General features: G+C 39.8%; 1 protein-coding gene across 1 annotated transcript in view; it reads right to left on the bottom strand.

The window, feature by feature from the left end:
- Positions 1 to 24,510, bottom strand: part of hiw (highwire) — a 1,788,684-nt gene that overhangs the window by 1,006,838 nt on the left and 757,336 nt on the right. Inside the window, 1 exon segment of the mRNA XM_067112237.1 lies at positions 15,819 to 15,910. Within this exon segment, the coding sequence (XP_066968338.1) occupies positions 15,819 to 15,910 (92 nt within the window).

Below are 24,510 nucleotides of genomic sequence, written 5' to 3'. Positions count from 1 at the left end.
ATCACAACCACAGAGCCACACTCTATAGACATCCCTATGTCAATATCCCCGAGAAGAGTGAGGGGCGTGCCAGCGCCCATGCTCCCCAGCCATGCCACGCGACTCCAGCGCCATCTGAACTCATTCCATTTCTAGCACTCGTTTTGATCGCAGATTTGTTTGTGGCTTGTGTTTTTTGGCGTGATTTGCCTTTATTTCACCATGTCGTCAAGCTCCTTTACTGTTTCCAAGTAAGTACCATATTCTTGTGGGGTTTTTATGATAAGTTTGGCTGTTTTACATCGTATTTAGATATTATACGTGAATCTTGTTGGGACGCTGCGGCGTCCCTGGTCAACCATGTCGACCATCGAGATTCGCTCGTTCAGCTTGTTCTGTTCGGGCTTCTCTTGGTCGGTTACATTATTTATCATTCCCCCCATGGGATTCATCCTGGTGGTCTTGCCTGGGTTGGGTCTTTGGGAGATCCTCTAGAGTTAATTTCAGAACTTCCCATCGTAGGAGTTCTTACATTTAGGGTTCCCATAGTATTTTCCGCCTCATTATCTCCCAGGATGTTTTCCTATTAATTATGGTCATTATAGATTTCTATTATGTTTGTGCTTGATGTCATGTTTTATTATATTTAAATCTTATCATTATTACCGCGAGCGTCAGGTACAGTCCTATCTGTTTACTTCCTGTCGCTTTGTTTTTTAGGCTACGTGCCAAGCACAAGCCGATTTCATGTCTAGTGTATATATTTAGTAATGGTGGTTATTTATTTATTATTATTTATTTATTATTTCTGGTTAACATCCCTGTCCTAGCCCTGCCTAGTGCAAGGTTAGGCTTTCCTGGTAGCCCTACTTGGCCTCCCTCTCTCCCTTGTATCCTGGAGTAGGTTAGGTGAGAGGAGGATCAACAGATGGAGGGAGTTTCTGTTGTTGTTCCGTCCACCGACCATTGTTTGGGTGGTGGAGTGAGACCCCATTGTCCTCCCCCTTCTTTTCGGAGGGGTAGAGGTTTTTCCCTTGGGTGTGTCTCCTCCACGCTATTTTAGCATTCCCTTACCTTATGGTTCTGGCTGGCCTTCAACACAGGTTTTTCTCTCCTGTTGGTTCTACATCCCTCCCTTTCTTTCTCCCCTTCGTATTTTATAGACTGTGTCTATTACAAGATGTCTGAGTGGGGGTCGTAGGCTACTTCCTTTTCCCCTCCTGTTAGGGCAGGCCTAGAGCTCACACTACTTGGGTATCACTTTACCTTGTACGGCCTGGGATTTCAGTTGAGATGGGTACACGTCTTCCCTAGTCTCCTGTTTTCCTCTTCTCTGGTCTAGCCCTTCCTTACTTAGCTTTTCCCCTTCCCTAGCCTACCCTAAGTCAATTCCTTGTCATCTATCATGGTGTGACATCGGTCCCCGATGTTCTCCCCGAGTGTTGTCCTCCCTGGTGGAGGGATTCGCTCCCTCCCAGGGATGGTTCCTGGTGACAACCGTCTTGACTTTATGTTTCATTTACCCGCTCTCCTCGGATCGAGTGGGTCTTGAACTTTTCAGGGTTATCCTTCCCCCCCCATCATCCCTGGTCCTCCCTTTGCCTCCCGCATTCGCCTCGGCGTCTGGGTCATTCTAGTCGGAATTGATTGGCGCGTACACCTGCCCATGTGGGTCCAGTTGTGTTCTGCCTCTTCCTTCTTGTGTACCCTAGCGATAGAGGCTTGGGATCTCCGGTAGTAATGGTACCGGACTTCGGGGGACTCTACCTCATAGTGGCGTTGTTAACTAGTTTCTTTACCACCCTCATTGTGTATACACTTGTTACTGGTCCCGGCGGCTTAACCCCGCCCGTCGGGTTGATATGTTTGCTTTAATCTTATATCAGAGTCCGGTGATCCTTCCCTTGGGTTCCGCCTGGTTTCATTACTGGCGGTCCTTGTGGTGAGGGTCCTGTCGATTCAACTCTCGTTCGCCGGAGTATCCCGGCAGTCGGGAGGTTTTTCTGTTTACCATATGTTTGTTGCTGGTCCCCGACGGCTTAACCCCGCCGTCAGGTTGATATATGACTGTTGCTGGTCCCCGGCGGCTTAACCCCGCCATCGGGTTGTTATATGTTTGATTTCTTTAATATTATATCAGAGTCCAGTGATCCTTCCCTTGGTTCCGCCGTCTTTATTTCTGGCGTTCCTTGTGGTGAGAGTCCCGTTGATTCATCTCTCTCGTTCCGCCGGAAAATTCCGGCAGTCGGGAGATTTTTCGCTACCATGTGTTTGCTACTGCTCCCGGCAGCTTAACCCCGCCGTCCGGGTTGAGAATTTTACTTTAATTTTATTTTAGTCCGGTGATCCTTCCCTTAGGTTCCGCCGTTTTTATTACTGGCGTTCCTGGTGGTGAGAGTCCGTGGATTCATCTCTCTCGTTCGCGGAAAATTCCGCAGTCGGGGAGGTGATGCTTACCATATATTTGTTACTGTCCCCCGAACGGCAACCAGCCGTCGGGTTGATTTTGTTTACTTTAAGTTTCTTTTGCTTAGTAGGTCCGTCTTTGACGGAGTTTTTCATTCCACGGAGTTCTCCGGTAACATGGTATGAAAATACTTATCCCTACATAGTTTAAGTTTCTTAGAGTGGTAGATTCATGTACTTTTCACACTTACAGACTGTTCGTTGTGAGGAGCCCGGATGTGCCGCCATCCTCCACCAACCCTACGGGCATGTGGTGTGCCGGACTCATGCTGGCTGTGCAGTCCGGCTTGATGACTTGATCGTCTGGCATCCGGACGGCTGTGAGGTTTGCTTCGCATCGTATGGATGTCTCCAGGACGGGTCGGTAAGCTAATTACTTCCGCTTTACCACATTAGTCAGAGTTTGTTGATTGGTCACATTTGGATCTTATATAAACACGGTATTAGCCCTTCTTTGACACTCTGCCCCCTTTCAGGTTGATGAGTCCTTCAAGAAAGAGGCCTTGGGGTCTCTCCGCGCTTGGGTAGCTGGGTTCGGGAGGAATGTCCCGTCGGGGAAACCCTATATCCTCGATGAAAAGCTGAGGGACCTGCTTTATCCCAGCGCCCGGATCACTGCAGCCGTACCTTCTGATGTGGCCGCACCTATCATCGACCAGATCCGGGCCGCGACCCAGCCCTTGCAAGGGGACCCCCTACACTCGGGGGATTACAGAGTCGTCGCTGCGCTCGACCTGGAGCTCAAGCCGATGGTCACCGAGCAGGACCAGGGGGTAGGTATTGAGGTAAGTGAGGCAGTGGGGGCGGGCGCCCTCCTTAATCCCCCTCCTTCATCATCCTCTTCCTTTCAGGCCTTCACTAAACCTGCTATCTTGAGGGACAGAGTTCAGTCTACTGTCCCCAAGTTGAAGTCGTCGTTGAAGGCGAAGGGCTACAAGTCCTCGTCTTCACGAAAAGCCTCTCCTTTTCCCCGTCGAAACCAAAGGTGCTGACCCTTTGCCTTCCGGGGAGCAAACTGAGTACCCCGGGCAAAGGAGCAAGTAGAGGGGCGTCAAGTCCAGCCCTCCTCGCCAGCCTGCCTTTGACCCGGGCGTTTGCGGGGATGTGGTTCAAGAGGTTCTCCACGGAGGTAGATACAAAACTAAATAAGTTTACTGAGAAGCTTCAAGATCATGAGAAGTTGATCGCTGATTTGTCGCCTCGGTGGTGCCGGGTGCACTATCAGTTCCCGACACCGCTGCCCTCCCTCCTTTTGACGTAAGGAACCCATGGTGGGTTGCTCTTCGTGCTGTCAGCATGAAGGCACCTTGACCATTGAAGGCCTAGGTACCAGGCGTCTAGAAGAACTGGAGTTCTTCCCGGCTGATCTCTTGCCCCCTACCCAGGCTTGTTAGACTGACGGAGGAAGCCTGGGTGCGCTCAATTGAGGTCCCTATGGAGACGGTGATTTTCCCTAGGGATCAGGCACAATCCGTTCTCCTGCGCACTTTCACCGGGTGGCAGGCGGAGGACACGGAGTTGACCCCCTTCAAGGGCAGCTTAAATATGTTTTCTCTTGGTGGTAGGCTACCCACCCCCTGTCTGAACAAAGTTGCTATTGCAACCGCTCAGGCTTGCTGGGAAGGCAAACCCTTGCCTCAGCTCCGGGAATTAGACCCTACATCTCTAATCTTCCCCGGGGGTGACGAGTTCTGGAGGAACGCTCCGTCCACATTTACTGTCGGTAAATTGGACGCAGATTGCGCGTCAAACCAGTTCAGAGAGCAGCTTCCTAAGCTTACAGAAGCTCTCCTGAAGGCTGAGTTCGAAGCACGGTGTCGGTTGAGCCGGTCTTTGAACTCGCTGTGCCTGGCAGAAGCGACCGCCGTCTCCTTTTCAGAGGAACCATTGTTTCAGGTTCTGACTAAATCCCTGTTAGCAGGGTTTCAGTCGGACCTGTTCGACTTCATGGTAGCAAAGATGAACTGCCGTAAGTTTATCTTCGCTGATGCCACCATTAAGTCTTGAACCTGACAGGCTCATGAGGAGTTCTTTCTGGGGAACCAACCTTTTCCCAGACGATGAAGTCTCCGGTGTCCTGAGCGAAGCAACCAGGACCAACCAGAGTCTGCGCTCCCGGTGGGGTATCTCCGCTCTTAAGCGGGAGACCTCCGAGTTTAGCGGGTTCCCAGAATAGGCCTGGGAAACGTTACAGGAAGCATGAGGAGACCCCAACATCAGGCGGTTGCTCAGGCAGTCCCGTTCTCAACAGTGAGCCAACCATCCACCTCCAAGGCCCAACCCCAACAGTATGTGCTGGTTCAACCAGCCCAACCCCTTGCTGCACCTACGTATGTCTCCTCGCCGGCATACAATCCTACCTATGAGGGCCGTGGGGTTTTTCACGGTCTTAATAGGAGAGCAAGGGGGTAGAGGTCGAGCCCCCTTCAGAGGCAGGGCTGAGCCTGTCTTCCCGGAGGAAAAGTGGCCACTGGTAGAGGAAGCAAATCTGCTTCCTCTCACTGAGACCAGCTAGGTGGGTGAACACCTTTACTGGTTCAGAAACCAGTGGCCCTTCAGTCCCTGGACACACAGTATCGTGTCCAAAGGTCTGGGTTGGAACTGGATCAGGGTCCCCTCCCATGACCAGATTTTACCATCCTTCCTCCAAAAAGCCCTACAGGTCTTGGTGACGGAACTACTCAATAAATGAGCTATAAAGAAAGTGAGGCACCTCAAGTTTCAAGGCAGGCTTTTCACTGTCCCCAGGAAGTTTCCGGGGTTATCTCTTCCGCCGGCCAAGCGGAAGGAAATCTAATTCTACCAGAAAGTCCCTGAAAGACCTTCCACAGGACTTAAGAGAGGTTTCTCGGCCCTCTTAAGTTTGCTTCAGTGACAGACCTGCTCTTAAAAGCGAGCTTAAAGACATCAGTTTCAGAGACAGAGTCCCTCTTCCCCTCAAATCCTTGAGAGTAGACCCCGCCCGTGGTCCACATCCAGGGTCTCTCGAAGCCTGTTCCACTTCAATTCCCCCTTCCGGCTCTGGTAATACACTCAGACGCTTCTTTAAGCGGCTGGGGAGGTTATTCACCACAACTAAAAGTCTAAGGGATATGGTCTACAATGTTCCAACAGTTTCATATAAACACCTTGGAAGCTGTGGCAGTGTTTCTAATTCTCAAGAAACTCCGCCCCGTCGGCCAGTTTCACATCAGGCTGGTGTTGGGCAGCACAGTGGTGGTTCGTTGCTTCAAAAGGGGCAGCTCCAAATCAGGTCGCGTTAACCAGGTGGTGTTAGCTACCTTCTCCCTGGCGAACAAGCACGGCTGGCATTTGTCAGCCACCCATCTATCGGAGGCGGAACATAGTGGCGGTCCCCTGTCCAGGACTACTCCGTTGGGCGCGGAGTGGTCTCTGGGTGGGGAATCGTTCAATTGAATTTGCCGGGGTTCCAGGATTCCAGATGGATCTGTTCGCTGCAAAGAACAATTACAAGCTTCCTGATACGTGGCTCCCAACCGGATCCTCAGACCTTTGCCACAGATACGATGTCCATAGTTTGGAACTGTTGGGAGAAAGGTGTACTTGTTTCCCCAATAAACTTGTTCTCGAGAGTACTGCACAAACTCAGGTCATTCAAGGGCCATCTAGCTCTAGTAGCCCCTTATTGGCCAAAGAGCAACTGGTTCCCTCTGCTCCAGGAACTCAAGTTGCGGGGTTATCAGATACCCAGATCCAGCCTGACCCAAGTAGTACGAACAAGGCTGTGTCTGCTTTCTTAAGAATTCAGAATGCCCGGGCTTTACGGACATTATAATGTTTGCCGCATAAAAGAGAGCAAACGTTGACCCCGTCAACACTCTACTTCTAGAATCTGATAAGGGAGATTATACTCTCAGAAAGTATGATGCATAGCAGCAAAGAACTAACATCTTTCTTGAAGGCATCTGAAGCTCAAACTGTGGCTACTAACCTAACGGTTACTTTCTGTAGATTATTGTTTGAAAAATGCCTCGCCCTGGCCACTATTGATATAGCTAAATCAGCCTTATAGTAGGTACTTCTGATTAGCTTAGCTTCAGTTGCCAGAATTTCAAAGCTATCGGCTCTCGCTAGAGGTGATGATCATGTTGATTTCTTTAATATCCCATCCGGAGAAGTCCTCCTTTCCCCTGATCATAGGTTCCTAGCTAAAATGAAGACCCTCAGGACAGGTGGTCCCCCTAGGAGGTGGTGTCTCCCCCTTAGGACCAGCCCTTATGCCCATTATATACGTTAAAGTCTTATCTACAAAGAACTCCACAGTATAAGTCGGGTCCTCTTTTTATCAGGGAAAGGGTGGAACTCTTTCATTGAGTCCCAAAGGTTTACGTGCAGTGGCTACCTTTACTATCTATTTTCATAATATGAATTTTCTTTAACTTACCGAGTGTATGGGATAGAAATCACCTCTAGCGTTTAAACCACTATTTAAATCACTCAAAGCCCTGAAATTTTCTGCGGTGGCTGTGGGGAGTGTCATCTCCCCATTTTAATTATCCTTATCCTTTTCCTTTCCCCCTCCACCCGCCTGCCTCATTTATTTCTCTACCTGCCTTTCTGGATCGATCATGCCTCGCTGCCTTGCTCCTCATACTCGATACTGTTATACCTGATTATTGCTTGTCTTGTGATTTGGATTTGATATGTTGTGGATTTAGATTTAGTCAGAGGTACTGAAGCGGTTTTTATTTTGCTTCATGTACCTCATATATTTTTGTCTTTCAGTGGTATCTCATTGCTTTTGGATTTAAGTTTGTAATTACTGGTTATTCTATTGAATTATAGGGGCCTTTTATTTTCCCCTATTGTACTATATGTTAGTGTTTCTACCTTGTTCATAGGTTAAGTTTGCTATTTCATTGTACCCTTTTGATGTGAGGTGTATTATGTCACCAGTATTTACCTATAGTTAAGCCCAATTTTCATTGTTGAGATATTTTTATTAAATCTATTTTTCCATAGCACGTGTGTCTTTCCAGTTACCTTTTGTTTTCTGTTGTAGCTTTGCAGTCTTGGAATGATTCTCTGACACTATTTCACCGGGTGACACGGGGCCGAGCTCAGAAAAGGGATTTTGACAAAGGAAAAATCTATTTCTGAGTGAGGCCCCGTCACCCGGTGACCCCCTAGAATATTTTGAGGTACAGGTTTGCACCCCCCGCTGGCTCATGCCAAGCCTGGGGATGGTGCTAGTCTGGAATGAGTTCAGATGGCGCTGGAGTCGCCGCGTGGCGGGCTGGGGAGCGTGGGGCGCTGGTGCGACCCCTCACTCTTCTCGGGGATATTGACATAGGGATGTCTATCGAGTGTGGCTCTGTGGTTGTGATTCCTTCACTCACCCTTGGTTATACCGGCGTCTTCATTAGAAGGCTCGATCTGGGGTAGTAACTCCAGCATTCCTGAAAGCTTTTTCTCTGGTATATTTAGCAATATTTATACCTAGAAATTCAAGTTAGTAATGGAATTTCACCGGGTGACACGGGGCCTCACTCAGAAATAGATTTTTCCTTTGTCAAAATCTCTTTTTTAAACCTTACTGCTTTGTCCAGAATAGAAATGCACATACGAAGAAATATTAGTGGGTTTTCTATACACACTATATTTAAACCCATTACTATTTCTTCGAATGAGGACATCCAAAAACGGTAAGCACCCATCATTTTCCATTTCCATAGTGAATTTGATTGATGGTACTAATTGATTTAAATCAATTAGTACCATCAATCAAATTCACTATGGAAATGGAAAATGATGGGGGCTTACCGTTTTTGGGAATTTGATTGATGGTACTAATTGATTTAAATCAATTAGTACCATCAATTAAATTCACTATGGAAATGGAAAATGATGGGTGCTTACCGTTTTTGGATGTCCTCATACGAAGAAGTAGTAATGGGTTTAAATATAGTGTGTACAGAAAACCCACTAATATTTCTTCCTATGTGCATTTCTATTCTGGACAAAGCAGTAAGGTTAAAAAGTCAGTGTTTTCATCTATGTTTTTAAGAGCATTACGGGTATGTAGCCCTGAATATATTGATGATGAAATAGATAAGATTAGGAATGCAGGCAAGAAATTGAAATATCCTGATAGTTTATTAAACAGTGCATTTGAAGCGGCAAAAAAGACTATGTATCAAAACCAAAAAGAACCTTACAACACAAAAAATTCGCTTGTTCTGCCTTATAATAATAATATGAAAGATATCCTTCATCTTCTTAAGAATTTTGGTGTTAATGTCGCATTTAAGAACAATAAAACAATGAAAAATGTACTTATCAAGAACTCCCCTGACAGTACTAAAGGGTGTGTATATAAAATTCCGTGTAAGTCTTGTGACAACTTTTATATTGGCCAAACCGGGAAAGCACTGGGAAAAAGAATTGAACAGCATAAGAAATGTGTGAGATATGCACAGGGGAACAGTAGTATATTTGTACATTTTAGTGAGAACAATCACGCTATCAACTGGGAAGGGACAAAAAGGATTGTGTATTCTTATAATGCACTGGACAGGAATATCATTGAATCTAGCTTTATAAAAGAAAGTTACAACCAAAATATGAATATCAGTCAAGGGATGTATAAACTTGATCCTTTAATATCAAAAGAAATTTGTAAATTGTTTAAATTTTAAGGTAGGCAGCAGAGATGTATGAAAATAGGATTATCATATTTGTAAACACAGTACGGGGGTAGTAGTGTTAATGAGTTTCCAAACTCCGCCTCCCTGACACCTGTCAGGTGTGGATCTGAGGTCGCGTATGGTTTGTTTATCAGCATTGTTCCCTGAGAGTATATTTTAATTTTTAGCCAAATGAATTTTGAAGGCCACTCCTACCTCGACACCAGCCTGAGGGGGGGATATGTAGTCTCTAACGGTTGTGAATGTTCGTCAGTACTGTTCTTGTAGTATATATATTTGTGACTTCTCATACTCTGTATCAGTCCTTCGTCAAAGGCTTGGAAATAAAGTTGAAACCGGTAAAGACCTACACCCCGTTTCTTATTTTTCACCTGCGGTAATGTGTGATAAATGAATCACGTACAAAAGTGATAATATATATATATATATATATATATATATATATATATATATATATATATATATATATATATATATATATATATATATATATATATATATATATATATATATATATATATATATTGTCAAGAATAAACATCCCTCCCTTCCTGTATATTTGATTCTGTTATTTAATTCTGAATTAATCTGTTATTCCTCTGCCTCTCGAGTCGGGCGTCGCAAAAACCCGTGCTTACTTGAACCAGTCAACAGCCGTTAGTTAGGCCTCCGTACCTCCTTACCCCCCCGCCAACATCGCGCGATCCAGTAAATAATACAAAACCCCTTTCCCCCCCCATCACGCGATGGGGAGACATGTAGGGATTGGGAAGGCCAACAAGGGCATTTAGCGCTAAGGAACTGGTCAGATTTTAATCTGTAGGCCTATAATGATCAGTGCATTTTTCCTATGCCCTCCTTAGTGGTTTTTGACATGCTTGCAGGTACCGGTTGGCCCGACGCAAGACACTCGCAGACGCCAGGCTTTTGAAAAGCAGGGAGAGGCTCCTCTGATTTCATCTGTGGCGGACGCGCCGTATTTATCTCCAGCTCCGCTGGTTGGACTGACTTCAAAGGACACCTTGAATGGTTGTAGGCACCAATAACAGTCATAAAAGGTTCGTACGTTTGCAAGTAGTCAAGACCAGCCCTCTCCCCTTTTACTTAAACTCCTTAAAATTCCATTTCTTTAAACTTTTAACCTCTTCCTCCACAAAGCAATCCTCCCTTTGTTAGAATCCTGCCTGTATCCCATGCCTTGCCATTTACGTACTTTGAATTCAAGTAAAGACCCCGTGATAACCCTCAATTATCCCTCCACCGGCGCAATTTAAGGGCTATTTAGGTTAAGCCATATCAGTGTTAATTTTATCTTTGTGTGAGTGCAATCACGTGTTCATTGTTAAAGCCTACGCTGCTCCGATTCTCAGAGTGTATTTACGAGATTTCATTAAAATCACCTTCTAGGCTACATTATGTTTTGTATTTAAGAACGTGTATTGGGTGATATTTCATAGGGGAATTCCATCTCCTTCAGTGTACACCGTCATTCCTAACTGAGACGTCTCTTTCAGGGATGCACACGCGGAACAATCGCTATCCATGCTTCAGTATCTCGTCTGCCACCAAAATCCTGATAATTCCTGGTCACAGTCAGTAACGATTTCCGTTGTGGCCCAAATGTTCATATGAATTATTCTCCCATCCTGGAGTTCCATCATTTGCATTACCTAAGATTATTTCATGTAATCAGGGTAAGACTGAATGTTATTATTATCATTGAACTGATTGTATTGCAGATTGGCCCCATTTTAATCCACTTGCTTGTTGCCAACTCATTGCATTATTGTTCCCTGTGTCCTATTCTGAATCTGCCCCTTTGTGATTATGTTGTGTCGTGTCTCACTGTTGATTTGCTAAGTCTCTGTAAATAAATCCCTGTAAATTTGTAAAAGAATTCTAATTCCAATATGGCGACCTTCCACATTCAATTGTAAATCCAGGAAAATTCCAAGGTAAGTTTTCAAACAATGTCTTCCTTTGCTCATAAACTAGACTTTCTTGGTTTCGTGGCAGCATCAATTATAACTTTGTTTAAATTTCTCACCAAGCAGGTCCAGTTTATGACAATATATTATATATATATATATATATATATATATATATATATATATATATATATATATATATATATATATATTCTCCAGCTACCAGCCACTCTCCATTTCTGTACATCTATCAATCTCTCCATCTCTCACGTTCTACAAGTACCCTTTGGCATAAAAGGAGAGAGAGAGAGAGAGAGAGAGAGAGAGAGAGAGAGAGAGAGAGAGAGAGAGAGAGAGAGAGAGAGAGAGAGAGAGAGAGAGAGAGAGAGAGAGACTATATATATATAATATATATGTTACACATATATACATAAAGCAATCCTCAAGTATGTAAATACATGTACCATATATTTTTTTCACAGTAAATAAGCTGCCATGCTAAGAATGCAATATAGGTAGTGCTTGAGTTACGATAATTCACCTTGCGATAATTCAATTTTGTGATAGGGTTAGCAATCAATACCAATAAAACAATATTTTGAAATTACTTTTAAATTTCTCCCGCGACAGGCACAGGCAAAAGCGTACAATCAGGCAGCGAGAGAGACCAAATTACAGCAGACTAACTTCTTTTCCTCCATCTCTTTATCCCATCCTCTAGTTAAATCAGTTATTAAAGTAGAAGAGAAAGATAAAAGTACTGTTAGTAACGTTGTATTCATTGCATAAATGGAGTACAGCCATAAACAACCATACAAAAACAGCCGTTTTGCTATGAACAACCGAATCGGATAACAACTGCCATTTTGCTTGCATTTCAACCACTGTAAGATAGCAAATAATAACCGCACTTATGTTACAAATGATTTTAAGTAGAACATGACTGATATATTTTTAATTATACCCTTATCCACGATGGTAAAAAATCGGCAAGGAAATATACTGTTAAATTTAAGCTGCCTGTTGTAGTCGATGCTGAGAAAAGAATGTTTGCGCTCCTAATGACTACAAAATATCATGCATTAGCAACTTGGATGAAACTCCGGTAAACTTCAATGCGCAATCAAACTCGACCGTAAATAAAATTGGAGATTAATGTAATATAATCAAAACTACCGAGCATGAAATAACACATTTTACTGTTGCTTTCACGCCAATAAAAATACTATTATGCTGGAATCAAGTAAAAATATCGAAAAGAATGTTAATTTTTTTTAAACAAAAAACATTCCCAACGCCATCTGCTAACGATAAAAATAGATGTATTTAAGTCATATTTCGACTTAACTCTTCATATAACAAAAAATAATCCTGTCCTATATAAATAAAGTATCTAGAGATTTATTTACACTCACTAGAAGCAAGAAAATCGCTCTGTATTGAGTTAAATAAATAAAGTATCTAGAGATTTATTTACACTCACTAGATGCAAGAAAATCGCTGTATTGAGTTAAATACGGTGAAATAAACTTATTGCATAATCGCCCTCTGCTGATTTCCAAACCAAAACATTGATCGCTATGTTCGTATTTTATGATACAAGAGTAATATGAGAATACATACAATATTATTTGATACAGTGAAGTAAAGCAAAACTTTTTAAAAGATCCATGGAAAAGATGCATATTCGTTATGTTTGTATATTATAATCCGAATATTACGTGAATATGACATAACGCTAATTTTATATCTCATATATGATACAAACCCCTTAAAATTACCTTCAAAATTAGGTCTTCAAAAGTCACATGATATGCGAGTATATACCGTTAACTCTAAAACTCAAATTTGTTGCTTTATCATCCGGCCCCCTCCTCTTCCTATTTTTAGTCATATGTAGCCATCAACAGCCTGACACCATTCAAGTGCTGTAAGCCAACAATGGACCAAAATACCCTTACAGTACACGTCTGACTCTAGTTTGTGTTATTCCATTTTTTTTTTTGTACTAAATTACCGTAAGTCAATCTGCACTGAACCTCCAGAATTAGCTGATATTAATAATTACTATACCGTATATGTATGGGGTATACTGTATAGTGTGGGCTAGGCTACTGTATATGTACATATTATACCAAAGTGTAGAAGGGCTAATTCTTGTGTTATTCCTTTTCTCTTTGTACCGAATTATCATACGTCAATCTGTACAAACCTCCAGAATAAGCTGATATTAATAATTACTATACCGTATATGTATAGAGTATACTGTATAGTGTACGCTAGACTACCGCATATGTATACTATATACCAGTGTAGGCTGAGCTAATTCTTATTTGTGTTATTCCATTTCTCTTTGTCCTGAATTATCATAAGTCAATCTGCATGAACCTCCAGAATTAGCTGATATTAATAATTGCTACACCATACATGTATAGAGTATACTGTATAATGTAGACTAGGCTACCATGTAAGTACAGATGGTACTGAATATCCTAGTGTAGGCTAGGCTAAATTCAGGATATGATTTTTCCAATAAATGATGTGATTTTTGGAACCTAGACCCATTGTAAGTAACATAACACCTCTATTGGCTTCAAATGTACTGCTTCCCAACAATCAGGCCAAAGTGCCTTACTAATTAGAAAAATCTTTGCTTCCAAGGTGCAAGAAATTGGAAAAAATTTACATCTTTAATGGAAAAAAGTTAAAAACTGATATTGTTTCTATGTCTTAACACACAGCTCTAAGAAGCTTCATACAACTGGAAACTGCTGCAATGTTATCCGAGAACCAGTTTTAATAAATACACTTCCAAGATTGCCTCAAAACTTGCCTTGCCAGAATCAGTTTTAATTTCTTTCTTGTGTAACAGGAGCCAAGGTAGAAGCATACAAAACAGCGCTAATCAAAAGAATCATTCTTGGCAAAAGGGAGGGAAAGTGAGACAATGCGAACTATGAATTGCTTAAACACTGAAGGCGAATCACCCAAATCAGGGTTGAAAACCGTCCAGTCTAAAGGTAAAACTGAGACAGTAGGAACCAGTAATTCCAAGAATGAAGACAGCAAGGTGATAAATGCCAAAGGAGGAGACGTACCTGGGAATGTCAGCAATGCCATCACAGGATATCTTTGATAAGTACCAGATGGCTGGGAGAGAGATGGTTAGATGAGAGAAGGCAGACAGTTCTCACAAAAGGTCACCACAGAACAAAAATGACAACCAGAGTTGTCTGCACAACACTAGAAAGCAGAAGACGAAGAGCTGCTGGTACAAATAAGAACAGTTGTCAAAAAGTGACAAATATGACGCGATAGAGGTGGGGAAACTGAGTAAAAGGGGGAGGGTTAACATCATAAACAGAGGGATTAATGATGATACAGGATAAGTAAATGACTGAACAACAGAAGCTTTGATACACAGCTCAGACACTACTGAAGTAACTGTAATACTACATCCATAATCCCCAGTTAGCTCCACCATGTTACACACCTCACTATCACTCTCTCCAGAAAAGGATAATGTAAGCTGGGAAATGGGAGTGCTAAACTCTACCTAATAAATCCTTCTGAGAATGCATCAAATTTGAGCCAGTAGAAGGTTGAGAGAGAGGTGGCAAAGGACACAGACACTTGCCCTAGGGCAGTCCAGAGGGTGGGCTACAGACAGACAAAGGCTTCAACAACTCTGTCACGAGGGAAACCGAAAAATGTTCATCACTATAGGGAGAAGCATGATCTTCACCCACAATATATATAGTAAAATGTCTAACTTACAAAAAAAGAATATTCAAAATTACCTAACATTTCTCTCGAATCATAAAGGGAGCATAAGAAGGGGGAGCACAGGGAGTGAGAGAGGAATCAACCCATCAGGCAATGAAAGAGTAATAGGAAAAGCAACAATGAAAGAAGGAAAAGACTGAGTGCGCTTATAGCCACTCCTACCGAATTGTCTATATAATCTATTGGCCTCTCACATCTTCTGACACTTCACAAAACTATTCATCCTCTCATCAGACCACCCCTTACCTTTTTCACAGCAAGAAGTAAAAGCACACTTGTTATCCTTACAGGTAGGCTGACACAGTGTGACCATCTTGCACAACCAAAGCATTGGGTTTATACAAAACTCATTTCTCTACAGTCTAATGCTTCTATCTCTGCTTGCTGTAGATGACATAATGAAAAAATAGAAAACAAGTGCAATACTGTATAGGAAAAAATCAGCCAGAAAGTCAAGATTATTACTACTGATTCACACCATATGCACGAGGACACAACATGAAGAATTCTGACAAAAACATAACCATTCCAACAGGTGGTTTGGAGGCAGTCCTTGTGGGTCAGCCAGGCATTATTTTGTTTACTGCGAATGCCAACTGCACCTAACAGTGCAGTGATATAAGCTACCTTTCACAATAGATAAGATTCATCATCACAACTAATAATTATAAAGTGAATATATATTACTAAAATACCCCAGTGACTGAAGCCAACTAACAACTTTATTTCCTAGACTCATAAGTCAGCTCAAATGAATCGTTCCAAACTAGAGATGCATATTAGAGCAAAATAAAAAAGTAAGTAGTTAGACCAGTAAGTGGAAAGAAAAAAGTGGAGCAAAAGTAAAATAAAGCAAGAGCCCTAAGGACGGGAAGGATAATGCAAAGAGCTTTCAATAATGTACTGCCAGGAGTGAATCACTCATAGCCCAATGCGTGCTGTAAGGGTACTCTCTTGAGGAAAAAATAAAAACCATATTATAAAAACTTACTGATCTTCAGTTGTAACCATGCTTTGACCAGATGAACCACAGTCACTACTCGGTCCACTTACTCGTGCCCATGCCACATACCACTTATTAGCCTGTGAAATATAATTACATTTTAGTTCCTTCATATCTGTGTGACCAATGCAATTGAATGATCCATTCAAAAAATATTCATTATGTTTCCATGCACCTTTTAATTTCATGGAAAGTTGTTAATTCCAGTAAAAAAGATATACATGTGTCTGATACTGAATACCTTAAAAATCCTTTCCAGATTTCTTCAGGTATCTACCATGACTATAGTTCTTGGAAGGGTTCTCCATTTTCATTATGCATTAAACACAGTTTCATTTTACAAAAAATTGATCTCTATCATATCACTGCAGTCAAACATATAACAATAAAATTCTAAGCATACTAACATTCTTAGTGACATTCCACAAGAACCATCTGTACAAAGGATGAAAAACTAAATTCTTTCAATAACAGCTTGACTTCCATTAAATTAAACATCACTTTGCCAGCAAGTGCCATATAGACAAGGGACAAAAATGGCTGGAGCCAACCAGCCACCAGAAACCATGTGATATGTCTATGTTGGTAGCTACTAACAAAACCAAACCATGGTCCTCTATTTATAGTTTAAAATTTCCTTGAGCGTTACTAAAAATAATTAATAATTTTGCAGTAAAAATTGAAGGCATGCCACGTGAAAAGTCACTGCACTAAACATTAGAATATACAGTTCCAAACTATTGCCATCATCAGAAATTGACTCACTGGTATACATAGGCACTGCATTCTGACGTATCAAAGCATGATTCCCAAAAAGAAGTCTGTATACTACTCAATCTGACACACCTTTCCTTCTTGATTTGCAACACTTTCAATACTTAACGAACTGTGTTTAGTTTGCTTAAAATTTCTTTCACTCTGAAAAATAATTATGGGATTCAAATGTATCAATCTAGAAATTCACATATTCTGGATGTCAAAGGAGGCTAAAATGCCCGGATTTTTTAATCTTTAGAAAGCACTGATTAAGAGGTCAGGTGACAGAAACATTTAAGATGCTCAATGGCATGAATAACTAATGGCAGATATCTATTTACCTTTAACTAGATCCCACAGCTGGGAAACCAAACTAAAAATGTTCAACATCAGCTGGGAATTCTTAACATATAACTACCTTCTTGGGACTGACTACTACCCCCAGTTATGCACAGTACACCTATTAGTAAGTTCTAGAGTAGATTACATAAAGTGAATCACAAAGCTAAACAGTTCTCCTTTCCTTAAGGTGTCTCCTCCAATGTACTATAGCAAAATCCATGGTTCTTTGCAGCTAAGCCCCGCCCACTACTTATGCCATGGCCATTCCTTGAAGCTGATTGGTTGGCAATGGTCTCAGAAAGTTGGTTAATCTGTGTTGTTTTTTTTTATCTTCATTAATTTAGCAATGGTTGTTTTATAGAGCTAAAATTTCTGCTGATTATCAAAAGGAAAATTTATATTATCCCCTGAAATAAAATCATAATACTGTACACATCCCCCCCTAAAAATGGTAAAAAAAGAGGAAAATATGAATGAAGTCAGGAGTGTTCCGTGATGTTGCAATGTTGTTTTTCGTACATGATGTTCACCTGACCACGGAGGTGACACAGGGAATGCCTGCATTCAAATTGGTGCACTTGAATGGCAGGACAATGCTAATTACCTGCTGATATTGTCAAGCATGCTCACCATTCTAAACTTAAGCACAAAGACTGTCTCAGAGCTATGCAGACTGGTATTCATACTGAATTTAGGAAATTTTACTACATTTTAATAATCATAAAATCGATTTCATTGCAATCGTTTACACATTTGGTGTTATGGCAAGCAGTGACTGCTCTCTACAAAACCAGAATATGCCTATGTTTAGCTTAAAGTCACATTATTATTATTATTAAGTAGTTTAACCCGACCACTGTGCTGACTTTCAGCTCTCATAGGGCTGGCCCGAAGGATTTGGTTAAAATACTAGGTCCAGGCTTGAAGTAAGGTGCCAGGACCCAATAGATCATTCGATACAATGATGAATGAATTAAAATGAAATTAAAAACTGCACATAGGCAAATCCTCTCATACAATAAATACATTTACTCAGACTTCCTTACATTCATACTAAAACTGTATATTAAAATTCAGAATATAAATTAAGCTAAATTTTAAAATTTTTCTTTTTTTGTAGAATTCAAATGTTAAAAGGGTTTTCATGCTTTCATTATTTACTTTTTATATTTTACTAATTAAACTACAGTTCCTCAAGAACATCAAAATTGGAACGATTGAAAATGTGAAAGATTCCAACAAAATTTTTTCCATTGACCTATTTCCAAAAGCAGACATTTGTTGTCGGTCATACTTTGGACATTCACATAACACATGTCTGACCGTTATTATTACTCTGCATTCTGAGCACTCGGGAGCCGGGCCATGTGGGCTGCTCATTAAGTGCCCATGTGTCAGACGAGTATGGCCTATTCTGAGACGTGTTAAAATTACTTGTGTGTGTCTCTCTCTCTGATATGATGAACTCCATTTTTTAACATTAGGTTTTATTTCTTTCAGTTTATTACTTTCAGGTTCTTCATCCCATTTAAATTGCCATTTATTTATGATACCCATTTTTATGTGAGTTACATAATCAGTAACAGGGATATTCACATTTGATCTTGTCATGTGAGTTGCTGCTTTAGCTGCTTTGTCTGCATCTTCATTTCCTTTGATCCCTACATGCGCAGGGATCCAACATATTTCTACATTTTTTCCATTATCATATAATTTATGGAGATATAATTTAATTTGTTGTACTATATTATTTTTTGATTTGTAACTCTGAATAGCTTCTATAGCACTTCTTGAATCACTGAAAATCACAAAATTATTGAATGATGATTCTTTGATTATTTTTATAACTGATGCAATTCCATACAATTCTGCTGTAAATACAGAAGCATTAGTAGGAAGAGAGAACTGATAAGTTTTGTCTTGGGACACTGCAGCATATCCTACTCCATGTTCTGATTTAGATCCATTTGTATATATTGCGTAGTGTGAACCTTTTCGATTTATATGCTCTATTGTATGTTGTCTATGGTGTTCTGGTGTATATGAGTTACTTTTTGATAAATACTTGAGGTGTGTGCAAATTCTCATTTTATTTATTGTCCAGGGAGGAGGTGATTTCACCATTAAAGGCACTTGTATATTTATATTCAGCGACTCAAACAATCTTCTAGCTCTAATTGGGAAAGGTGGTGGATGGTTGTTTATAAATACATCTCTTAATTCAAATAATTTTTTGGTTGGAGAATCACTAGTTTGAATTCTTAAAGCACTTTTCATTGTTACTAGCTCTCTATGGAGAGACAAAGGCAGTTCACCACATTCAACTTGTAACGATGATTTTGGTGATGAGCTAAAGGCTCCTGAGCATATTCTAAGGCCTTCATTGTGAACAGGGTCTAACATTTTTGCACTGCGTCAGATGCTGAGCCATATACTTCGCTTCCATAATCAATGATGGACAGAACTGTTGCCTTATACAGTACTGTAAGGGTATGTCTATCAGCTCCCAAGTAGTGTTCGATAGTTTTCTAATTAGATTTAATGCCCTTTTACTTTTAGATTTACACATGTAATGTATGGCTCTCCAGTTTAAGTGGGTATCAAATACTAATCTCAAAAATTTTGCTGTTTGGCCAATTGGTATACTATGGTTTCTGATTTTTAAATCTATTTCTTCACCTTTTTCCACTTTTTATTTTTATAAAACATGATTGCTTGAGTTTTATCTATGGAAAATTTAAAGCCTACAGATGAGGCCCATTCATCTATTTTTACTATGCTTTTATTAACGATTCTTTCTGCATGTTTTATTCGGGATGCTGAATAATATATGGAAAAATCATCCATGTACACAGTTACTTTAATGCCAATAGGTAGATTTTTACTGATATCATTAATTGCTGAAGTAAACAGTGTCCCATTAAGGACGCTTCCCTGTGGAACACCATTTTCAAGTGGAAATGTTCTAGACAGATCATCATAAATTCTCACCTGAAAATTGCGGTTTGTCAAAAAATTCTGTTTAAACCTAGGTAAATGTCCACGGATGTTGTTGTTTTGTAAAGTTTTTAATATAGCATACCTCCATGTAGTATCGTATGCTTTTTCAATGTCAAAAAAGGCAGCTACAGTAATTTGTTTTCGTTCAAAACCTCTCGATATGGTCTTCTAAGTTACAGAGAGAATCCAATGTGGATCGGTTACACTGTGACCCAAACTGAGTGGGAGTTAAAATTTTATTTTCTCGAATGTGCCATGTTAGTCAAGCATTTACCATTTTCTCTAACAATTTGCACAAGCAGCTTGTTAAAGAAATTGGTCTGTAATTATTTACATTACTGGGATCTTTTCCAGGTTTGGGATAGGAATTACTATAGCTTTACGCCATTCATCTGGAAATAAATTTCGAAGCCATAAATGATTATAAAACTCTAATAAGTATGACTTTGCCAAAGGTGTTAAGTGGCAGATCATCTCAAAACAAATATCACCTCCAGGAGCAGATTTATTGCTGTTTGAGAGAGCATATTCCATCTCTGACATACTAAATTTTCTATTATAATATATATCTTCTATTGTTTCAAAATTTATTGTTATTAATTCTATTCTTATTTTCTTTTGTTACATTTATCACTAAATTTTCTCCCATTATATTACTTATTTCTTTTGGATCAAGCGTTCTTTTCCCAAAAGGCCAATATGGCATGTCTAGGTGGTTTGACATGGGTACCATTTATTTTCTGAATTTTTCACATATTTTTGTATGGGAGTATTATTAGAGAGATCTGATACATATTTCCTCCATGAAATGATTCTTCCTTGAATTACTTCTTTTTAAATTTTGCAGATATTTTGTTGTATACAAGTTTTAATGTATCAATTTCTAGTAGTAATACAGTAATTTTTGTAAAGTTCTTTCTAATATCACGTAAATTTTTATTTATTTTATTGAACTTTCTATTCAAATTATCTAATCGTCTCCCTATTGAGTGTTTTATATTTATTAATTCTGTTAACTCATCAGACCACCAGGGAACTTTGTGTTTTGTTGGATGGGGTTTTGACTTTGGTATTGCTTTATCAGCAGCATTTGTAATGAAATCAACAAGAAATTTAAAAGTTTCATTACAGTCTTTTAAATATTCAAATTGTGGGATATTTCTAGTGTGCATTTCATATCACTCCCAATCTGCTTTATAAATGTTATAGTAAGGGACATGTTTTGCAGGATTATTTTGCAATAAGAAATTAATATTGGGAAATGATCACTGGTGTTACCATCTTGGTTCATCAACTGTATTCCAATCCAATCTGTCAACTATAAGCTTGCTGTACATAAAGTTAAGTCTACCGAGGAAAATGTTCCATGTGCTTTTGAAAAATATGTGCTAATTTTGTCATCATTTATACAGACTAAATAAAAAGGATACAGGGAAGCAGTCTGAAGTGACTCACCTGAGTCAACACAAATCAGATGAGCAAAAGAAAATGACACGCCAACAGTCGCGAAAAAAACAGGAAATGTTGGGAGGAGGGGGAAAAACGAGCTACAGCCAACACTCCCACCTCACCTGAAAGCAACTCAACAGACTTGAGTGCATTTCTATATAACACATCCTCAGAAAGTTACATAGCTAGAATAATATCTAGTTTGGAAACAACAGAAGATACTGTAATAATGTGCATTTCAGGAAAAAGAGGAAGAGCAAGCAAGGATTTAGACTGAGGAGTATATGTAGAAGAGATTGGTTTTAAAAATCGAGTCAATGTAACATCAGAATAAGTACAACTCACTACAAACACATTATTATTAATAACACTGTCTATACCTTCATAATTAGTCTTATCAGTACTAACAGCCTCATACTAGATGCTGATGACAGCAGGAGTTGAATATATTGCAAAAACTAACATTTACCAAAATGCATTAAACGAGACCCAGCATGAAAAACAAGGGGCAGGTGACGGAGAGCACAGAGCTGCATTGCCCAGAGAACCAACCAGCTCCCTGGCAGTGAACTGTTCCAACTGTCACAGGACAGTCCTGGGCTGAGGCTACAGACTGGCAAGGGCACCAAAACTTTACCTCCTACAGGGAACGCGAAAATGGTCGCATACTATGGGGGGGGGGACCAGGAACTGTTCCCTAACATAAATTGAGACAAACCTTTTACTGACCAAAATAAGGTTTGCATCCTGTTCTAACTTCTAAACATGCTTTTCCTGAACTGAAAAGAGGCAGAAGCAGAGCTTAAAGACAGGTCTCAAGACTAGCCAAAGCATTAGCAGAGGAAAAACCGATAGACTGAGTAAGAATTACTACAGATGAAGGACCTGGAGAAGGGAGAGAAATGACATTGTTATGACCTGACCTAACTACAGTATCTTTGCTTTTGCAATCAATCTGCTTCCCTTCTCTTCCTATACTAATGAACTTAAGTGTAAAGTCCTTTGAAAATCCATACTTTCCTCATATCTATTCTCAAGATCACGCTACAGCCAGCATAGCATGTCTATTTACCTTAAAATTCAACATCCTGTTAACATAGGCAGTACCCGAGTTATGATGGAGATCTGTTTCTATGGCTTGTGAGTCGAAATTTGATGTAAGTTGGAACAATAAAGTAATCAGAGGCGTAATGTCAGGTTTCCAGGTTTATGTTGGAACTGCGGTAAAGTCAGATTGGCGTAACATCGTAACATCGGGTTTTCGAGTTTATGTCAGCACTGCAGTAACATTGGGTTTTTGGTGTTATGTCGGAACCACTTCATAACACTGGGTTTTCGACGTTATGTCGGAAACAGATTTTTTTATATTTTTTAATAGGTCGAAAGATCAGAACTGCACAGGTCGAGACAGTCGTAAACTGGGGATTGCCTGTAAGCATTCCAACAGAACCTGATGTTCTTAGCCTTGATTCCAGTGGAAGGCATCCTAGGAAATATAAATGTACAGGACCGTGAAAACAAAAATAAACAACCAAAAACATATAATGCAACAAGCTCCTGTACACAACGGCAGCAGTGAGAATTCTGACAACAGCTAAAACATTCAAAACACACCTTGCACAGAAAATGTGTACTAAACAGTCATCCTAGAAGCCATACGATCTTTTCTTTTGTTTGAATGCCGACTCGCCTATTACCATGAAGATATAAGCTATCTTTAACAGTAGGTCAGATTCATCCCAAATAATATCAATTTAAAAGGATTGCACAGTGCCTCTGAGAATAAAATTTATGCTACATACTGCTCAAATGTAGAACTTTGATCCTTATTAGCTGCTGAAATTTATGCAGAAGGCTTTACAAAGTATCTTTAGTTTGACATTGCTGAAGAAAGAACCCTCATTTTAACCACTGATTGGTACACCCAAATCAATGTTAAATTATCAACCTGTGACTATGGACAGGGCCATGACTCATGGATACAGCAAGATACTAGAAAATAAACAATATTTTCCATTCTTATATCTAAGTTTGGTTTGTTTCAAAGAAGAAACTCCAGCATGAATGCCTAGCGTGTTTGAAAAAATATGTCTGGGTACTTATTCAAGCATTATTCAGTAATACTGACGACTATTATGATGTTTTTGCATATTAAAGGTATACAAAGCCAAAACTGACAAAATAAGACAGAAAAATTGGGCAGTATACTTATTTACTGCTGTAAACAAAAAATCTTATCATTAGTTTGTCTACAATTTTTTACTTTGAATATTAGCTATGATCTAGTAATGACTTATACAATGCCAAGTCCCTTATCTGGAGACCAACATCCAGAAATGTCAGTTATCAAGAGGTTATCAACTTCAAGTGGCCATGACAGGAATTATTTGCAGTCAGCTGATTTACATCTAATATCCTTAAATGTCACATAACTGGGCATTATGGATAGTTTACTAGGCTTAAAGTACCACTACTTAGAGTCTACATAATAATAATAATAATAATAATAATAATAATAATAATAATAATAATAATAATAATAATAATAATAATTATTATTAATGTACAGAAAAAAATTTTGACCAACTCCTCTTTACAAGTACAAGCTCTTTAGTTTTGGATTACATTCAAGAATCATCAGAGTAAAGTACTTTGGATTTACCTTACAAATGAATAGAGCTCTCTTTGGTGATCAAATAGGCCTATTCATATGAAACTCTACACTCAGCTTACTTAATCATCCATTACATTTTTTTTATATTGTATTTAAAATTTCCAATAAATTAATGTTCCTAGAATGCATGGTTTACTCTATAGTAAAACCAAAATGACTACGAACATGGCTGTCATTAGCAAGGTTGCCAAACTTCTTCCTGACTTACAATCCAACTACAGTTAATCTGTCTCCATCAATTCTATCTCATTGTATCATTTATCTTAATTAGTGAGTCTGGGCTAGATTTTGGGCATTAACATAATATTGAGATGATTAACTAAATCATCCTTATCCTACCATCTCATCAAAACAGTTTGGTGACTGATTCCAATTCTCGATTTCTTGTATTTATTTTTCTACGAATCATCCTTTACTCATCATCAGAGTTCAGTTTTTTCACTCATTTTACATCTTTAT

This window comes from Macrobrachium rosenbergii, chromosome 2, assembly GCF_040412425.1.
Source record: "Macrobrachium rosenbergii isolate ZJJX-2024 chromosome 2, ASM4041242v1, whole genome shotgun sequence".
In the NCBI taxonomy this organism is placed as follows: Eukaryota; Metazoa; Arthropoda; class Malacostraca; order Decapoda; family Palaemonidae; genus Macrobrachium; species Macrobrachium rosenbergii.
The sequence above is the reverse complement of the archived record's forward strand: the minus strand, read 5'-3'. Positions and strand labels throughout refer to the sequence as shown.